This window comes from Vulpes vulpes, chromosome 9 (assembly GCF_048418805.1).
Source record: "Vulpes vulpes isolate BD-2025 chromosome 9, VulVul3, whole genome shotgun sequence".
Lineage (NCBI taxonomy): Eukaryota > Metazoa > Chordata > Mammalia > Carnivora > Canidae > Vulpes > Vulpes vulpes.
Window position 1 is genome coordinate 86,574,306 of NC_132788.1, and position 19,046 is coordinate 86,593,351.

The 19,046-nt window shown below is 40.6% G+C and overlaps 1 protein-coding gene and 1 pseudogene across 2 annotated transcripts in view; both read left to right on the forward strand.

Annotated features, from left to right (window-relative positions):
- Positions 1-19,046, forward strand: part of ARHGEF3 (Rho guanine nucleotide exchange factor 3) — a 306,305-nt gene that overhangs the window by 145,031 nt on the left and 142,228 nt on the right. For both annotated transcript variants that reach the window (XM_072720688.1, XM_072720687.1), the window contains one exon: positions 14,719-14,781. In XM_072720688.1, the coding sequence (XP_072576789.1) occupies positions 14,719-14,781 (63 nt within the window). The remainder of the gene's footprint in view (positions 1-14,718; positions 14,782-19,046) is intronic.
- Positions 15,400-15,469, forward strand: LOC112913322 (U4 spliceosomal RNA; annotated as a pseudogene).

A 19,046-nucleotide genomic window follows, 5' to 3' on the forward strand; every position in this document is an offset into this window, starting at 1 on the left:
TATACATACATATACAGAGACTATATAGTATGCATTTACATACTATATAAATGTAAATTATTTCTGTCCGTGTTTGAGATTGAATTACAGAAATTATGTCCCTGTAGCCCCAAATACTTCAGTGTAAGAATAAGAGCATACAGTATAATTACCAAAGGCAGGAAATGTAATATTGATAGAACATATTAACTAATCCATTCATTTTTCAAATTTGCCAATAGTCACAATATTTTATAGCTATTGTTTTTTTCTGGTCCATAATCCAATTCAGGGTCATGCATTGCATTTATTGTTATGTGTTCTTTAGCCTCCTTTAATCTGGAACAATTCCCTAGGCTTTCTTGGTATTTCTTGATTTTGAGAGTTTTAAAGAGTAGAGGTCAGTTATGTTATATGGTTTCCCTCACTGTGGGTTTATTAAATATTTGTTCGTATGTTTAGATTCAGATTATGCCTTTAAAAATATCTAGAGTTATGGGAGGATACTTTTTTTTTAAACTGCATTTTTTAGAGGAACATTTAGAGGAGTGATATGTTATCTTTCTCAGTGTGTCACATCAGAGGATTTGTGATACCAGTTTGTCCCAATATTGGTGACATTAGCTTTGATTACTAGTTCAAGTGGCATCTTGTACATTACTTCATTGTGAAGTCATGATTTTTCCCTTTTTAAGTAACTAGTAAATCAAAACTATGAAAGAGTCCTATTTGTCACGAAGTGTTAACCTACTAGTTTTAGCATTTATTGATGCTAAACTCTATCATTCCGTCTCTATTTTTAGTTCTAAAACAGAACTAACTGGTGTTCTAACTGTACAGAAGAAATTTCCCTTCTCCACTGTTTATTCATTCAATTATTCATGTCAGCATGGGCGCCTGCATTCCTTTTTTATTCAATGGGTTATGGTCCATTACTATCATCATTCATTTGATGCTGAGATTGCCTCAAATGTGGCTAGTGAGAGCCCTTCAGCTGGTGACTCTGTCATTCTTAGAGCACTTCATTACTTCCTGATACAAAAAGACGTTCTGGGTTCATCTTGTATTTTCCCTGCCCTAACCCTGGAATCAGCCTTTTCTCCAGGTTGCCTGGGTCCTTTTAGTGGTGAGTAGTATTTAGTAGTATTTAGAAAGATCTGGGTGCTGAGTGTATTCATAGCTGCTAGGTTGTTAATGCTTTTATACCCCACAGTAGATAGAAGTAGGGAAAAAATATAAATGTGTGTGTATGGACAACCATGAATTCATTCTGATGCTTCTGATTGCAATCTACCTACATTTATCTGTTTTTTTTTTTTTTTAAAAAAACACAACAGTTTCAAGTGCATGTCATCTTTCTTTAATACAGATACACGGGGATCCCTGGGTGGCGCAGCGGTTTGGCGCCTGCCTTTGGCCCAGGGCGCGATCTTGGAGACCCGGGATCGAGTCCCACGTCGGGCTCCCGGTGCATGGAGCCTGCTTCTCCCTCTGCCTGTGTCTCTGCCTCTCTCTCTCTCTGTGTGACTATCGTAAATAAATAAAAATTAAAAAAAATACAGATACAGAAAGAAGAAACAACCATCACCAAACAAAAGGGCAGTTTTCCCAGTACCCAGATAAGCTATGATGGCATTAATAAAATAACGTATACATATGCTCAGCTCTGTCCCCAGTTTCATGTGCTTCCTTACAGAAAAAAAATTAATATATATATCAGGATGTATGTATGTACATGAAAGTATGTATTTTTTTCTTTTAATTTTAAGAATTTGACACAGCAGGAAAAATGCTGTACATACTATTTATTTTTATTATTCTATTATCATATTGATAATACATCTTGGAGGTCCTCCCATATATTGTGTGACTCTGTACTATTCTTTCTAATACCATTGTATTTCTTCTTATACAGATGGACTAGTTTTATTTAACTGATCTCTTTTGGTGAACATTTTTTTTCAGTGTCTTGCTATTATAAATAACACTACAGTAAATATCCTTGTGCATGGGTTTTGATAAAACTATATCCATGGTTATCCCATGGTTCTTCCTAATAGCTGGTTTGTTTTGGGTTTTTTCTTTTGATAAGTATTATTAGAGCATCTTCCAGAAAGTTCGCTTCACTTATATAACCTCATCCTTCTGTATGCAGTAACTAAGGACAGGTTAAATGATGATGACATCCTGCCTGCACACTTCTAAGGCTCCTGATTACAAGTCTCCAGCAGTACCGATGTTTCCATCCAGTCATGGAGACCAAAAGAATCAAACCAGGCTTCTATCCTTAGACTGTAATTAAATGCCTATTTGGGTTGTTGTTTCTTACTTTAATTTAAAAATCTGTGGGTCTAGGTGCCTGGGTGGCTCAATTGGTTAAGCATCTGACTCTTGATTTCGGCTCAGGTCATGATCTCAGTGTTGTGAGATCAAGCCCTGCATCTGGCTTCATGCTGGGCATGGAATCTGCTTAAGATTCTCTCTCTCTCTCCCTCTCCTGTGGTCCTTCTCCCTACCCCACCCCCCCCAAAAATCTGCAAGTTTAATCTCTCCATGCAAGAATGAACTTCACCTGGTGAATAGAGACACAAAAAAAGTAACACTGGGAAAATGGTGTTGTCCTTGTTAGCCATGAGAGCTTATACTTAAAGCCATTTGGTCTCTAATAAGTAACCAAATATTGGATGACTCCCGCCCCTCCACCCCATAGAGTATTACCAGGACTCCTCTCTGCTGGAGAACTGTGAATGGACCATGTAGCCAGGAGAAGGAGGAGCTGTGACTCTCTCTGGCTTCTGGACACTTCCCAACCTCTGATCAAGAGGGAAGCCAACTCAGCCCTTTGTGTGTCTTGTACAAGGGAAGATCGATGTAAAGGTCACTTGATTTTAAATTTCTTCCCAGACTTATCTTTAAAATCTCATGTAAATTGACATTCCGTTCTTGTTGAAATATATAAATAATGGCTGGCATGGCTTCCTGCAAAGTCAAGTTGATGGACTGTGTTTATTCTGTGGATTCACCTACCTCCTAGTGCACTTCCAGTGTTAGAAGCACAGGGCTAATTCAGCTTATCTTCTGCTCTGTCCCACAAAAACAGACCCGGATACAAGTGCAAGTACTTTATTTGGGAAGTGATTCCCAGAAGCACTGTGAGGGAGCAGGGAAGAGACAGGGAAGGAAAGGAAGCTGATGCAGGAAGTAATCATGAATAGGTTAGCCCTGTGGGCAGCTGAGGCTCAATCCTGCTGGGGGCTTCTGGGACACTACATAGGACAGTGGTTCTCAAATTTTGCTGCATATTAGAATTACCTGGGGAGCTTTTGGAATTCCTGATGCTCAGGATCCCTGGATGATAGGATTCCAGGCACCGAGAGCTTTTAAAACTCCCTAGGTTGTTCTAATATGCAATCAAGACTGAGACGACACCTCAGTATTGTCCCCCCAAACTTTAGGAAGCTGGACTATTTACATATCAACTCCACTACATCCCAGGTTGAGGGCTGCTCCAGATGGCATTAAATCCCAGGCATTTCTGGCCTGTAGAAAGCTCAGGGATGCAGAGGAATAGTGACTGCCTGGAGATATGGGCCGGCAGTACTGGCTACACAGTTAGCGGGACCTGATATAAAAATCTCAGTTTTGTGCACTTACAGAGCAGCCTTACTGAGCAATTTAAACTCTTTAAGCCTTGACTTCCTCATGTGTAATCATTTCTTTGTAGTGCTGTAAAGATTGGATGTCACATATGGAAAGTACCCTGTATGCAGTGAAATCTTAATAGACAGTTGTCATTATAAACCCAGCAAAGGAAGGAGAGAGGTTCTAATCTGAGTCTAACCATGGGCAGTACCTAATGGTTCTGCTGAGGAAACTTTTCTTTATTTAAAGGGCTGTCCTGAGTTGTCAGGATTTACAGAGCATCTTAGCAGGTGTGGCCATTTCTCCAGTGTTCTTCGTCTCTGCTTTGTGGAGAGTAGATGTTCCAGAGACCAGTGGCCGAAGGGAAGCCTTGCTCTCCCTATGGTGAAATGTCTGCCTGTTAGCATTTGGAAACCTACTTGGGAATGCATAGAGTGCACTTGGGGTCTTTCTAGATAGGAAAGGCAGGAACGGAAATAAACAGAGTAAAGAACTAAGGACTCTCCTTGTAAAATCAGCTTTTCAGTATTACTGTGGACCATAAACACATTTGACTCTGAATTGTATAGTTGGACTATCTAAGTTAATTGGTTACATGAAGTAACTATCTAAATATTAAGCACTTGTTTGGATATTCCCCAAAGTATATGAATAATATTTTTGTTGATAAGGATTTCAAACCATTCCATATGCAAAGAATTTTAATAAATGGGAGTCCATTATGCTATTAAAAATAAAAATAAATGAATAAACACATAAAAGAGGTCCAGGGAAGAACCAGCGATCACAATGTGTTATGAACCAAGGACTATGATTAGTCCCATTCAGTGCACCTGAGATCCAGTAGAAAAAAATATGAAATAATTATAGTAATTATTAGAAGGCCAAGAAAAAAGTACTCTGGTTAATTCAATTTTGTGGTTCTTGTCACATCCCATTGTTGAAAATCTTTGTAACAACCTCTTCTCCCCATAAGGAAGTTTTTCTAGGATAATCTTTCTGAAAAATATACTCCCCAGCCTCTGCCTTGGGTAGACAAATTTCACGTCTTCCTTCCTACTGCCCTGGCCTTGCGCATTTTAGAGGGGAAAGTGGTCTGTGTTTGAGGAATGACGGTGAATCTGGCTGCCGGTTGGTTAGCAGGGCTGGTGGTGGCACTTATGCACTGACTGGCTCTCCCCTTCTCTCGTTCGTCTGGGTGAACATGTTTTTCCTTCCCACGGGAGAGAAGGACTTTTCTTTGGCCAAGGCGACTTCATCTCTGTTTCCAAACCTGCTAAGGGCCAAGTATTCCATGGCCAAAATCAATAATTGGGGCTTTTCCTAGTTTGCCAAAATCAAGTTAACGGGTAGACTTTTATACATTTCAAGTATTTTCTCTGGGATTTGTTTTCCCTCTGGCGCCTGCCCTCACTTGCCGTCACTGCTGCAGTGGCTTCTGTCACTATTGAGCTAGTACTTGAGGGTTCCTGTGTGCCAGGCATTGTGCTAAGCACTTAACCCACATTGATCTAGTTAATTCCCAATAGCTTTTGTGTTCCCATTTTATAGATGAGGAAGTTCAGGGGTGGAAAGGTGAAATGATGTGCTTAAGGCTTTACAACAAGAAAAAGGGGTAACTACTACTTGGTGAAGCCACCAAGTCTGATTTTAGCACCCACTTAACATCTTCCAACTACAGTTAATGGCATCTGAACACCAAATTACATTTCATGGTAGTAAAGATTTATTGACCAGTAGCTCAGAGAGCACCATGATTTCCAGGTTTGCTACCCCGTGAGCACTTGGAAGAGTCCAGGAAAAAAGGCTCAGGGTTCCTGAGTGCTGGCAAAGGATGTTTTAAAAATAAAGAGGAAGAAACCCCCAGCAGCATATTAAAAATAGAAGAGGGGTCCCTCTGTCTTGCTCACACTTCTAGCCACAGAGAGAAGAGAAACAGAATGTGGATCCATTCCCCATTCAAACGTGAGTTCAGTGAGTCAAGCTCCAGCTAAGGGCAAGTACAAGAACACAAAATCCTTTTGCTAATCTCTCCCTCAAGAAGGCGCAGATGAAAGGGAGGCATTAAAGCCTCTGAAACCACCAAAGCTGTTTGCCAGCAAAGAGATAAATCAAAAAGGTTTGAGATCTGGTTTGAATTTAATAATTACAAACAACTAATCAGGGGACATTTGCTGTCAGGTCGGGAGCTGCACACCCTCCATCAGGGTGTTTTTGCTGTTCTGGTCACTTGGTTATTAAATAGAAAAACCCTGTGATTAAATCACAGGGCTGTTCCAACACTAATCAATTCAATCTCATCCATTTAAAAAGAAATCAGGCCTTGCATTTGCCCTGTCTCTGCCAGAGGAGTGAGAACCACACGCTGCAAACGTGACTGTGTATGTAGACCCTCGTGTGATGTGGGCAGTTCAAGGAGGGTCAGGCCACATCCCAGCTAGATCACCCACCATCCTGCAGGATCCCCATCTGTGATGTCCACCCTGTGTATCTCAAAATAACAGCAAAACAGCATTGATAGTGGTAGAAATAGTAATTATGGTGAGAGCCACAGTAGTAAGAATAATGACCATGTTTTAATCTTTTACCTTTTGTCTAGCCCTGTTCTAAATATTTTATTTCCTTTAATCCTTGAATAACCCTGTCATGGAGAAATCAAAGCTTATAGAAATGTTTTATAGACATTTACAGATCCTCACATCTGGAAGCCTCCTGGCTCATAGTAGGTCCTCAGTAAATTACTGTTGAGTGAATGAAGGGATAGAGAAGCAACTATCACACAAAATAGCAAATATTGGGGCTGGATTTCGAACTCAGATCTGTCTCATTTATGCTCTTAATGTCCATTGGGTATGTAGGTAAGTGCCTTGTGAGCCTTTCTATATTGTTTTAAAAATGTGTATTGTTTTAAATAAGCATTTAAATTTATTTTATAGTTTTAATATATTAATTTTAATAAAGCACATAATGTTTTTAAACAATATACAAAGAGAGAAATAGCATTGCATAGCAGAAGGATCAGTGGTTTGGGACTCAGGCTAGCCCAGGGAGAAATCCCTCTCTAGTATTTACTAATTTTGTGACCTAGGGTGAACTTGAGTGTCCCTCACTGTAAAACGAACACAGCAATACTTGTTTAAACTGGGTTAAAGAGGGGGATCCCTGGGTGGCTCAGAGGTTTAGTGCCTGCCTTTGGCCCAGGCGTGATCCTAGAGTCTCGGGATCAAGTCCCACGTCAGGCTCCTTGCATGGAGCCTGCTTCTTCCTCTGCCAGTGTCTCTGCCTCTCTCTCTCTCTCTCCCTCTCTCTCTCCCTCTCTCTCTCTCTCTGTGTGTGTGTGTGTCTCTCATGAATAAATAAATAAAATCTTAAAAAAAAAAAAACGGGTTAAAGAGAAGCTTAAATGGAACAGTCCTTTAAACTGGGAGCAGAGTGCTTAGCTCATAACAGGTGCCCAGTTCTGGCATCCACTTCCCTCCGCTTGTGTATTAGAAAGCACTTGGTGATTCTCCTTGGATTCTATGGCTTAAAATCTCCTCTTCTTCAAGTTCTTCCTCTTCTTCTTCTTCTTTAAAGATTTATTTGTTTATTTTTAGAAAGAGAGAGAGAGAGTATATGCACACTGGGGCAGTGTGAGGAGAGAAGCAGATTCCCCACTGAGCACAGAGCCCTGTGCAGGACTCAGTCCCACATCCCTGAGATCGTGACCTGAGCCAAAATCAAGAGTCAGATGTTTAACTGACTGAGCCATCAGGCACCCCTTAGACTAGCTCTTCTGAACATTGGTCAGCTAAGGATAGGGTCAGTGCTCTCCACAGAGAGCCTTACCCAGAACAACAGAAAAAGTAGTTGTTTATCGACCATTTGCTGATGAGATTTAGTGGTCTCAGAAGGTAGCCAAGCCTAAAGGAGATAGCCATTGAGTGGCCTGAAGAATAATGATGCTTCACGAAAATGGGGCAGAAGGACCACAGATGAAGATCTAAGGTTAGCAGGATGGTGTTAGCAGTAGTGAGTCACAGAGTCTACTCGATCAGTCCAGATATACATACCCATATCTCCATCAGACCTCACATCCAAATATACAAAGGGCTTTACTGTGTTGCAAATTAACAAAGGGGCCTCCTGCTTATGTTTTGAATTGAAAACCATGAGAGAGTTTTTCCAGCACCCAAGCACCTCTAGAAAGTGCCTTCTCAAATATGTGCCCTGCAGGGTAAGGAATCAAATAGTGCATTCAGACCCTCTGTTCCCATAAATTCCCCTCCATAACTGCCTTTCCTGCCTGCCCTAGACAGGCACCAAGGTATTCAGACAAAGGGTTCAGGGGCCCATTAAGTTCACTTATAATTTGCTTCAGTTAACTGTCCCTCCCCCCCCTTTTTTTTTTTAAGATTTTGTTTATTTATTCATGAGAGACACAGAGAGAGAGAGAGAGAGAGAGAGAGAGAGAGAGAGGCAGAGACACAGACAGAGGGAGAAACAGGCTCCATGCAGGGAGCCTGATGTGGAACTCCATCCTGGAACTCCAGGATCATGCCCTTAACTGAAGGCAGACGCTCAACCACTGAGCCACCCAGGCGTCCCAACTGTTCCCTTTCAATTGAGGTATTATCATACTTGGATTCCTTGCTCCTGAAGCACAAAGACTGAGTCCCCATGCCATTGCTGAGGGCAGTGCCTAGATAGATGCCCTGGTCATGGGTGTGCCTCACCCTTGAACTGATCTGACATTCCTTCTCACAGGGGGAGTGGAAGTCACCAGTATCCCACTTGGACCAATGTTTGAACAGCCATGATTTCTTTTAGCATGTCTATGTACTTTAAAGAAAATAAATCCCCTTGGTGGTAAGGAAGAAAACTTTCCTATTTGCAAAGCAAGAGTCGCAGCTTGAACTTGCAGGTTTTGAGTCTCCAAGAAAATCTGAGGTTGAAGAATGTCAGCTTTCAGTGATCTTTGCTTTTGAGGTTTTGATTTAATTTTGGCAGCCAGGTGGTTAGCAGAAGGGAAGGGTGTCACCTCAAAAACATTGGTCTCCTTTATTCATTCTTTCTTTTAGTCACTCATTCAGAAATTATTCATTGACCCACTGCACAGGGCATTGGGGTTTAAAGTCATGTGCTCAAATCAGCATAGACTATAGCACCCAAGGCGCTTTGTTTTCATGGTTGAAAGGGAAGTGAACTGTGCATTCGCTTCAGTAAATTTAGCAAGAATAACAGGGTGGGTCCATGGCTTCTCCAATTGGCTGATGAGAATATGTGAGGCCAAGTGTGTAAATGCAGACAGTTCACACAGTGTCCTTCCTGCCTAGAAAACTCCCCTCCCCCAAAACCTGCCCATGGTTTCTGATGCACAGGGGAAATAAAATGGTGACTTGGCTCATCTGTAGCCTACCAGATAGCAAGCAATGATAGCTTTTAAAACTAGAAAGGACCTAAAATGTTATCTACATGTACTATCTTCAAGGCCAATTCCTTTTTTCTTTTTTTTTAAATTCCCCCACCCCCTTTTTTTTTAAAGATTTTATTTATTTATTCATGAGAGACACCGAGAGACAGAGGCAGAGACACAGGCAAACAAAGAAGCAGGCTCCATTCAGGGAGCCCGAAGTGGAACTTGATCCCAGGACTCCAGGATCACCCCCTGGGCCAAAGGCAGATGCTCAACTGTTGAGCCACCCAGGCATCCCACCTTTTTTTTTTTTTTTTTTAAGAGGGGGTAGGGGGAGAAATAGAGCAAGAAAATCTTAAGCAGACTCCATGCCCAGCACAGAGCCCAGTGTGGGGCTTAATCTCATAACCCTGAGATCATGACCTGAGCCAAAATCAAGAGCCGAATGCTTAACCTACTGAACCACCCAGATGCCCCAAGGCCAGTTCTTTAGTAGAATAAGTTATAAAGGTGTTTCCTCCCAAACTCCTTGTGTTCAACACTTTCTTAGGCCATCTCTGTATGATATGCACTTCCAGACTCTGGGACAGAACAGTGAAGTAGGGAAACACGTAGCTTGAAGCCCAATGAATACAGGCTCTGCTGCTTGCTAATTATAGAGCTTTGGGCAATTATAGAGCTTTTCTGCCCCTTTCTGAGCCTCCATCTCCTCCTCTGCAAAATGGAGATAATACCCATTCCTGCCCGCCTCTTGAGGTGGTCGTGAGGATCAAATGAGATCATGCATATGAAGATTTAGTTCTATGATTGGCATGTCGTGAGTGTATAACAAGCTAAAGCTGATTATTATCATTATCAATCATTTTGGTGAAGTTCAAAATGACTGCAGTGTCCTGCTATATCCTCTCCTCTGCTATATCCTATCCTCTTTGAGATGTTCATTTGTCTGTGTCTCCAGGATTTAATTTCCCACTAGTGATTTCTTCCATGAACTTTTCTTTAGATAATTGTCATGAGCTCAGCTCTCTAATAGTTTAGGAATTCCTGGGTGGAATTTAGAAGCTCCTGGATAAGGTGAGTTGATTGGACTGGCCAGTCTGGTGGAAGGGGTGCCCATTTGGTTCCCTCTACTGCCTCCACCTCTGCCCTTCTTGGAGTTGGGTAAATGGTGCAGCAACAAGCTTGTCAAAGGGAGCAGGACCAAGGGCATCAACAAAACAATTAAATACTATTGTAGGGGGTTATTAGCCAGATACTGCACCAGGTTCTGGAATGTACCCTTGACAGACCAAGTTCTGTCTTCATGGGCTTATGTCTGATGAGAAGGTCAACCAAAAACCAGAAAACAAAATATTAAATTAAATTATCTTTCTAAACTAGGTCTCCCTTGCTAGTCTCTGTCTCAGCACTTCATCTGACTCATTCACAGCAGAGATCATAATCTGTAATTATTTTGTTTTAACTCCCAATTAATGGGCAAGGAGCATGACTGGCTCATTCACTGCTGTCTCCCCAGACTGACAGCAGGGCTTTGCACATCACAAGTGCTTGGTGAACATAAAGCAAGTGAACAAATGACTAAGTGACACTTTGTGAAATTTTGTCTCAGGCCCAGAATTAATTAATTAATTGATTAATTGATTAATTTTGTGTACACATTAGTTTTATTGTAATGAAGCAACTTGTACACTTTTAACATTTAAAACTGAGCATCTTTCCTTTCTGGTGAAGCAAAAATAAAATTAAAAAATAAGCAGGAACAAAATTACAATACAGAATGTTAATTCCAAATAAGATCCTACAGGTTCTGCTGATTCTCCCATCGAATGGCAGGACTCAAGTCATCATTAGAAGAGTTTTATTTTAAAAGTGTCATGTTAAACTGCAAGGATGTCCATTAAACATCACAATTAAACATGCTAAAGGAGAAGCCATGTTGTCAAAATGCCCACTTAACCCACCCAAACATGTCAAACCCACCCTTTGCTGACCTTCTATAACCCCATTTTAAAAAGTTTTTTTTTTCTTCTTTTACCCAAGAGAGAGTAGACATGTACATGTTGGTAAATGCTGACCATCCATATTCACATAGGGACACAGTACAATCTCTGAGCCCAATATACAGAGAAAGGAGAAAAAAAGCTAGAATTCTATGCACTACTACACAGAAGCCTAGCACCCTCCAGCTTCCAGCAGAGCTAAGTGAGCAGAAGGTTTTCCTTTCTTCCCACAGAGCATGGTGGTGTTGACTCCATAGTTTTTGTTGAGTCAGGAAGGGATAAAAATGAATTTGGAACAGAAAGGAGTAGAGATTCTTTTCCCGCCATATTATGTTCAAGGTATTTCCTCCCAAAATAATTTGAGAACCATGGTGTAAAGGGAGAGAAAAGAGATTTCAAAAAACAGAGCGAATGAGCACCAGAGGAAGGGGAAAAAAAGAGATGCAAGTTGCTCTCAGGGACTGGAGAAAATTAGAAAAGGAAGGTTGGAATCAATCAGTGTTTCATTAGTCATCTTCTCCATCCTCCTCCTCCTCTCCTTCCTCCCTCTTATCATGATCTTCATCTTCTTCACCTTCATCCTCATCTCCTTCTTCTAATCCTTCAATGTCTTGCAGTCCTTCCAATCCTTCTTCTTCTTCTTCATTGACAGGCCCAGAATTTAAACATCAGGCTCCTTCTCTGATGCTGGCAGTGGTCAGTTACCACCCTGTGTAACAGAAATTGAAAAGAAAATCCACTTTGATAATCCATTCAGCTTTCATTTTATAAAATGTGTGGGGTTCTTAAGGAGATCATTCTATTCCAGATTAACTGGCCATGACTTAATTAAAAGGCTGCTAGAGGACATTTGTCTTCTGGATTTGACAGTTGAGGCATGTGGAAGTGTCTGGGGTGAGGGGTGCTCTGGAGACTGGGTTCTGGTGCTGGGTAATGTGTTAAGTTGGTCCGGAGAGGGCTGCCTGCCTATGAGGAAAAAAAAATCTTATTATCCCCTCTCCTTTACCAGGGTGGCTTCTTGGGGTAACAGGCTACCATTAATGTGTTGCATTGACAAAATGGAATGGAATTGTAGCACCACAAAGTTCTATAATTTGGCAGTATTGGGTAGTAGCATATACCTGTGTGGCTTACAGTTTGGGTAATACATGACAGCAGCTGCCCATTATTGTGCACCTACTATATATCAGCTGCCATATACATATCATCTATGATCCTTACAACAGCTTGACACTGTAGGCATTCTTTCCACTATTTCCACTTTACAGATAACATCCCAGAGCCTCAGCACCTCATGGCATTTCCCAAGATCCCAGGTATAATACTGTAGACTCTCAAGGAAAGAGGAGCCAGAATCAGGAGGGGCAGGGGCTCTCCAGGGCAGCAGCTGTTCCCCTCTCTGACACCCCAGCACATGTTACTGATTGATTGAAGCATTCTCTCACTTGCTGTGCTATGTAGTCCTTCTCAATACAGCTCTCCAAGCAGATGCTACCAGACATTCCAGTAGCAAATGAGTTGTAACCTATTTGCCAAGTATGCCTTAAGTGATGTGTGTGAAGAGTTTTGCCCCAGGAATTAGAATTCTAGATTCAGAGTGTTACACTATAGCCACGTAACTTTGAACAAATCCCCCCCCTGACTTCAGTTTATTTACCCTAGAATGGAAATTATCCCTTGTTCTACTTGCCTCAAAAAGTCATCCTATAAATATTAACCAGTGAGTTGGCTTCACTGACTCCACAGTGCTGCTTTTAATTGTAACTAGATGATGAATCAGTGAGGGTCCGGTTCCTATGTAAACATGAAATGTCCTCAAAAATGGCAAGTGACTATCAACATCTTCTCAAGGCTCTCCCCTAAAACCTCAGAATAGAGTGTTTGACTCCCTAAAAATCACTTGGTGAGTTTGTTAATGCAGATTCTTGAGCACCATCCCAGATGGCCTATTCAATGTCCTGATTCCTGGCATTCATCTCTAAATCATCCCACTGCACAAGTGGAATAATATAGAGGATCTGGAATCCCACTACTCTGGATAGAACCATATGCATCTGTGGAGTTCTAAAGATCTAGGTAGCTGGCTATGGAACAAGAAGCCCTAATCCCTTCCCAATATCTCTGTCTGGCAAATTCTTATTCGCCTTCTGGCCTATTCCAATGTCTTGTCCTGGGACACCTGGGTGGCTCAGTAGTTGAGCATCTGCCTTCAGCTCAGGTCATGATCCTGGAGTCCCGGAATCAAGTTTCGCATCAGGCTCCATGCAGGGAGCCTGTTTCTCCTTCTACTTATATCTCTGTCTCTCTGTGTGTGTCTCTCATGAATAAATAAATAAAATCTTAAAAGAACAAAAACAATTGTCTTATCCTCTGAGAAGACCTCCCCAACCCCACTGAGGTCAAACTCCTTGTTCCTCACTGTGCTTCCAGAGTCTTCCAACCCATGTTTTGAGTACCCATTGTGTACCAGGCACTCTGCTAAGTTCTAAAATGCATTACCATATTTTCTCCTCTCCCTTTGAGAACAGAAGCTAATGTCACCACCCTCCCCTTAAATGTTGAGAAGGGGTAACTCAGCAAAGTGATGTGACTTTCCTAGGATATTTGGATTTTACTGCATTATAATTAATTTCTTCAGAGTCTGTCCCTCTACAAGAATGTGAGTTCTTTAGCTATGGGTACTGCTGGTCTTTGCAGTCCCAGAAGCAAATGAAGGGCCTGGCTCATGGTAGATGCTCACAAATTTTCCTTGAATTGAAGCAAGGAATAATAGAACAATTATAGTAAGATAGACAAGGCTGGCTCTGGTCTGTTTCCACTCTCTGTCTTTCCTGCTCAGGGTATGATAGAGGGGGAGGAAGAAGTGGGCTTCTTTAGGTATTGAAGACTCCAGATGAAGACTCCACAAAAACTTCATGCCAGTGATTTTGGTCCTTTGGTAGGTTTCTGCCAAGTAGGATCAGGAAGACTTAGCAAGTCACAAATTAGGGACTCAAGCACTACTTGCCTGGTTGATGAGCTGGGATGTAGAAGAGAGGTGATGCGCTTTATTATGGTTTGTAAATGGAGTTTTTTTTCTTTTTATAAAGAAGAAAACATATTTTCCACATTTAACCTGGCAGACTTCCTTGGTCATAAGTTCATTTCAAATATAGTTTTTCTTTAGTTCAAGTAAGAGTTGTTCTTGGTGTTTTGGGCTATAAAACAGAAGGGTTGGAGATGATGTCTAAGATTTGTTCCAGCATTCTGGTTCTGTGATTATATCACAGACCCTGGATGAGGTTTAGAACAAATTTAAATTACCCAAGTACAAAGAGCTCTGAAAATGAAATGTGTTTAAGTGAATTAGATTTTCTTTCCAATCTAGTTTCTTTTCCCAAGTTCATCAGAATCTGAACTTTGTATCTAAATTTCTAAGCCTTGATATATAGATACGTTTAGGAAAAGAGATACAAAAAGAAACAAATTGTAGTAGCATGAATAAGAACAATAATGTAAACCAATTTCCCCAGAGTTTAAGAGCTTCTTGTGATTTCTTAGGTTTTCTTGGAATTGTTCTTTTACATAGGTTGGTTAAAGATTTTGGGGGGACATGATAGAATGATAAGGATTGCAGGTACCATTCAATTGGGTGCTTTTTTTCTTTTCTTAATCAAAGCCATAATCCTTGTCTACATTTGAACTTTATCATTTGTTTTGCAGCGAAAACGCAAGCAGAGCACCCAAGATGAGGATGCTGTTAGCCTTTGTAGTCTCGACATAAGTGTAAGTACAGTGCTTCCTACAGCCTCTGCCATGAGAATACCTCTCGTCTCTGAATCTGTTAACGTGCTGTGTGCTTTAAGTGGGCTTCTGGCTGCTGATAGTGGAAGTTGTGACCTGGAGAAAACTGTTTTAAACATTTAATTTGACTGGAGAAAGCAAGGTGGCCAACTTCAGATTGCAAGCCAAGTCGTTTATAGCTCATGTTTTTTATCTCATAAAATGCATTATGAAATCAAAGCATCTGAGTAGAATCAACATAAATGTCACTATGCCGTTTTAGGAGTTGGTTCCAGAAGATGGTCAGATGTCTGTCCCCCTTTCAGGGAAGTTAGTAAGTTGGCCCAACTCAGGCACCTGGTGCCCAAAGGCTGGGAGAGTGAGTGACTTTGGATTTAACAGATCTTCATTTCAGTCAAGATTCTATACTTACCATTAATGTGACACCTTTCCCTATCTCTGTTTTCTCATCTCAAAAATAGAGATGAAAAGATTTCATCTAACAGGACTGTTGTGAGGATCAAATAAACAATGAAAGTGAGAATTCTAAGCACATTGCCTAGTAAATACTAGGCACCCGCCAAATGAACCTTGTATTTTTCTTTAAAAGCAGAAGTTTACAGCTTTGTGCAGTGGCAGTATCACAGCCAATGAGGTTTATCCAAGGTGTGATTATTACTAATTAAAAGCAGAAGTTTACAAAAGAGGTTTAACAACATGGTAGTCGAGTGCTGGTGATGATAGAGGTAAAGAGCTTTCTTGAATTTTTTTGGGCTATGTCCTGGGTGCTGAATTTTAGCAGCTTTCTTTGTATGGTCTCCTTGTCTCCCCAGTGACCCAATAGGGAGGCCCACCTGGGCCTCTAAAGGGCCTCATTAACCGAAGAGCTGGGGAATGGACATTCAGGTTCTCTTGGGCTCCCAATGTCCATTCATCATGTATACTTCCTTGGAGTGCAGTCATTGTGCATGGTGGATCCATCCAGCATTAGGCCCTGATCTTTCTCCTCCACAGAAACCACTGAAGCCATTGTTGTGAGATGAGAAGGCTTCTGTGCTAAGAGTTAAGAGCTGGGTCATTGTCCTGCTCTGTCTGTAACTAACAGTTCAACCTTGGCAAGTTGCTTCTCCTCTCTGGGCCTCAGTTTTCTCATTTGTTAAAAAAAAAAAAAAAAAAAAAAAGAGGTTTGAGATCTTCTAAAACCATTGTGAAAATTTGAAAGTTTGTTGAACATGGATCATTGGGTTCTCATATGACAACATTTATTGACCAGTATAAACAATACTCTTTCAGTTATTTTCAGTGATTGCAAAATTATGTGTGATGCAAATTGCTGTGATGGAATGATCCTGAGCTGGCATTTAATGAATGTACTTTGCCATCTTTTTTTTCACCATATGGTGTTTGTTCCAGTCTTTAGACCATCAGATTGATGGAGTTAGACCAGTTCACTTGGATACCATGGTAACAGAAGAAAAAGATGATGATCTACTGGGTTTTACTTTACTCGTTGAATGTTTTATTATTGACAGGTGAAGTCAATGAAACTTCCCTTAGCAATAACATGTTTTTTTCGTATTTGAATGTTTTAAATTTTGTGGTAATTATTAGGATCATTGATTTTCCAAATTGAAAGAGGTCTTAGCCATTATATAGTTCTGTCTTCCCACTTTGAAAATGAAGAGCTGAAGCCCAGGAAGATGTAGTGATTTTAGGCAAGACTTTAAGTCATTTCTAAGATCACATCTCATCATACATATTTCATACATATTTCATTCATATTTATTTTTCAGGAAAACATGTCTCTAGAAGTTTTTTTAAATAAAAAACCCCACAACCCTCTCATATGAAGTGATTCTTTACAATTATGAGTTTCAGTTTGGTTTTTGTGCTGATTATCATCAATAACCTCACCTTCTCTTAAGGTCATGTAAGTCTCACATGATCAACCATCTGACTTCTTTTCTCTTGATGCAACTGCAAAAGATATTTCTCCCTTTTTAACCATCTCATATCATGTTTTGTCATAATAGACTTGTATAGCAGAGAAATCTACATTTATACTTAGGGATTCAGTTATGGCCAAACTCCTTTCTAATTCGTCTGGCATTTTTCCTGAATCTTGGTACACAGATTCTAGGACCTTAGCAGAGTTTCCTCCAGATATTGTCATGTGATTTTATAATAATTGTAAAAGTTAGAAAAATCCTAGATTCCTAAAAACTGTTAGAAGACGTGAAAACTGGTGTGTTCCAGGTTTATGGACAATCCTAGTCATATGAAAATAACAGGATATGTGATAGATCCAGCTGAGGCCTCAGAAGAAGTGGTACTGACTTCTAGTGCCTTGTAATTAACTGGCACTCAGCAGAGGTACATTTAATTGAATGAAGTGGTGAATGGAACCACTAATAAGAAGATGTTTTGCCATGAAGGCAGCAATGTCTCAATAAACATCTGATTCCAGCAAATGAATTGTTCTAATAAATAAATAGCATTTGTAGGCAACTTGAAGATGCTTTAAAATGGTGATATCCAGTAGTCACAGTCCCTTAACCAACCAGCAGCATTATTGAAGAGTTGTTTGAGCCTGTTTCTATGTGGCGTGGAAAGTATCTGAAAAGAAGGTGGGTTCTGACAGATGACTCATATGGGAGGATGTGAGGGCTTGGGAAAGTAATATTAGTAACTCTCAATTTTGATTCCATTTAATTAGTGGAAAGATATTCGTCAGATGTGTGCTTTCAACAAGAAGTTACTAGATGAAGGGATGGGGTCTTTTGGGGATCATGGTCAAGTTTCCACTGTGCTCCCGCCCAATGCTGCATGCACATTGAGCTGTTGGTGCGTACTTATTGCTTGATTGGTTTAAAAAAAGAAAAGAAAAGAAAAGAAAAAAACAGTGAACCCTCCTAGTAGAATTTAGCATATAGAGCCCTTTTAAAGAAATATATCTGTGATGTAGAGTTGGGAGATGTTAACACAGATGAAATCTTCCCCCTTTGATAAAAAGTATGTATAGAGCCCCTTAGGGTGTGTGAGTGATGATAACACCAAACATTCCACTGACATCTTGCTTTAGTTTAAAGCCTCAGATGACGATTCTGATGGTGCCTGGAAGAGAGTTTTCCTCCTATCCTCCTACTGAATTTGGACTTAGTGACCAAATAGAAGTGCAGAAGCCAAGAAAAGAGCTTATTCTTACAGACAGGGATCTTCCATTGTTTAGGGGGGTCATGGACTCTTTTGGGAATCTGGGCTCCAGAAGATTTTACAAGATTGATGTGTGATTTCATGGGCCCCATGGAGCTCAGCCAAGCCCCCATGTTAAGAGTTCCTTTTTAAAAAGGAAATTGGAAGGGTCTTAAGACATGGTGACGTATCTTCAAAGAATTATTCTCCCACCCTCCACCCCCAGCACTTGGTGAAAAATAAATGGTGATGGAATGTCCATGCTAGTTGACGCTATAATCATTCTCTAATTTTTCCCACCACTTTACCCAAGCCACTGGCTAAGCCCCCAGCTTCCTGGCAGGATAGAACACAAAATATTCCAGGGGGGAAAAAAAAGGCAACCTATACTTTTGAGAACAAATTGCAGAGTGGAGAATGCTCCTAGCAGCCGCCTACAAATCTCTTCTCACATCAGAGGATGCGAGTGGGATGGTTTCAGGGACATTGCTTCCCCCACAGCACTTTTCTGGTTTAACTTCTAATCGGGGAGACATGCCTGAGTGAAGAGCCAGTGTTGGTGGTTTCCCAGGAAACAAGGTGGTGGAAGAATGGAAGAGCCAGGTGTATCCCTGATGCAGAGCACTGCTTAGCACCAAGCATCCTTTCTTAAGAAACAAATGAGTTCTGAGGTGGGCATAAAAATAGTTTCCACTGATTAAAAAAAAAAAGTGTAAAAGATAAAAAGGAATACATGTTCTTTGTAGAAAATCTGGACACTGTGAACAAGAGAATTCATTAATCATCCCACCTCAAAGCAGTGGCTACATTTTGATGTATTACCTTCCTGGCATTGTACACACACTTTAAAATTTTTCTTTTTTTTTGTGACTTTAAAATTTTTCATCATGAATATTGCAGACATACAAAGTGGCATCAAGGATAATATAAAATATACTTAGCAATGCAACTGGGAAACATGCCCTTAACAGCAAAACAGAACCTCTTGATCTGCTTAGTTTAATGGTTATTGTTGCCTTGCCTGTCTATAAACTTACTACACTTATGTATCTATAAGTAACATGTAATTTAAATTT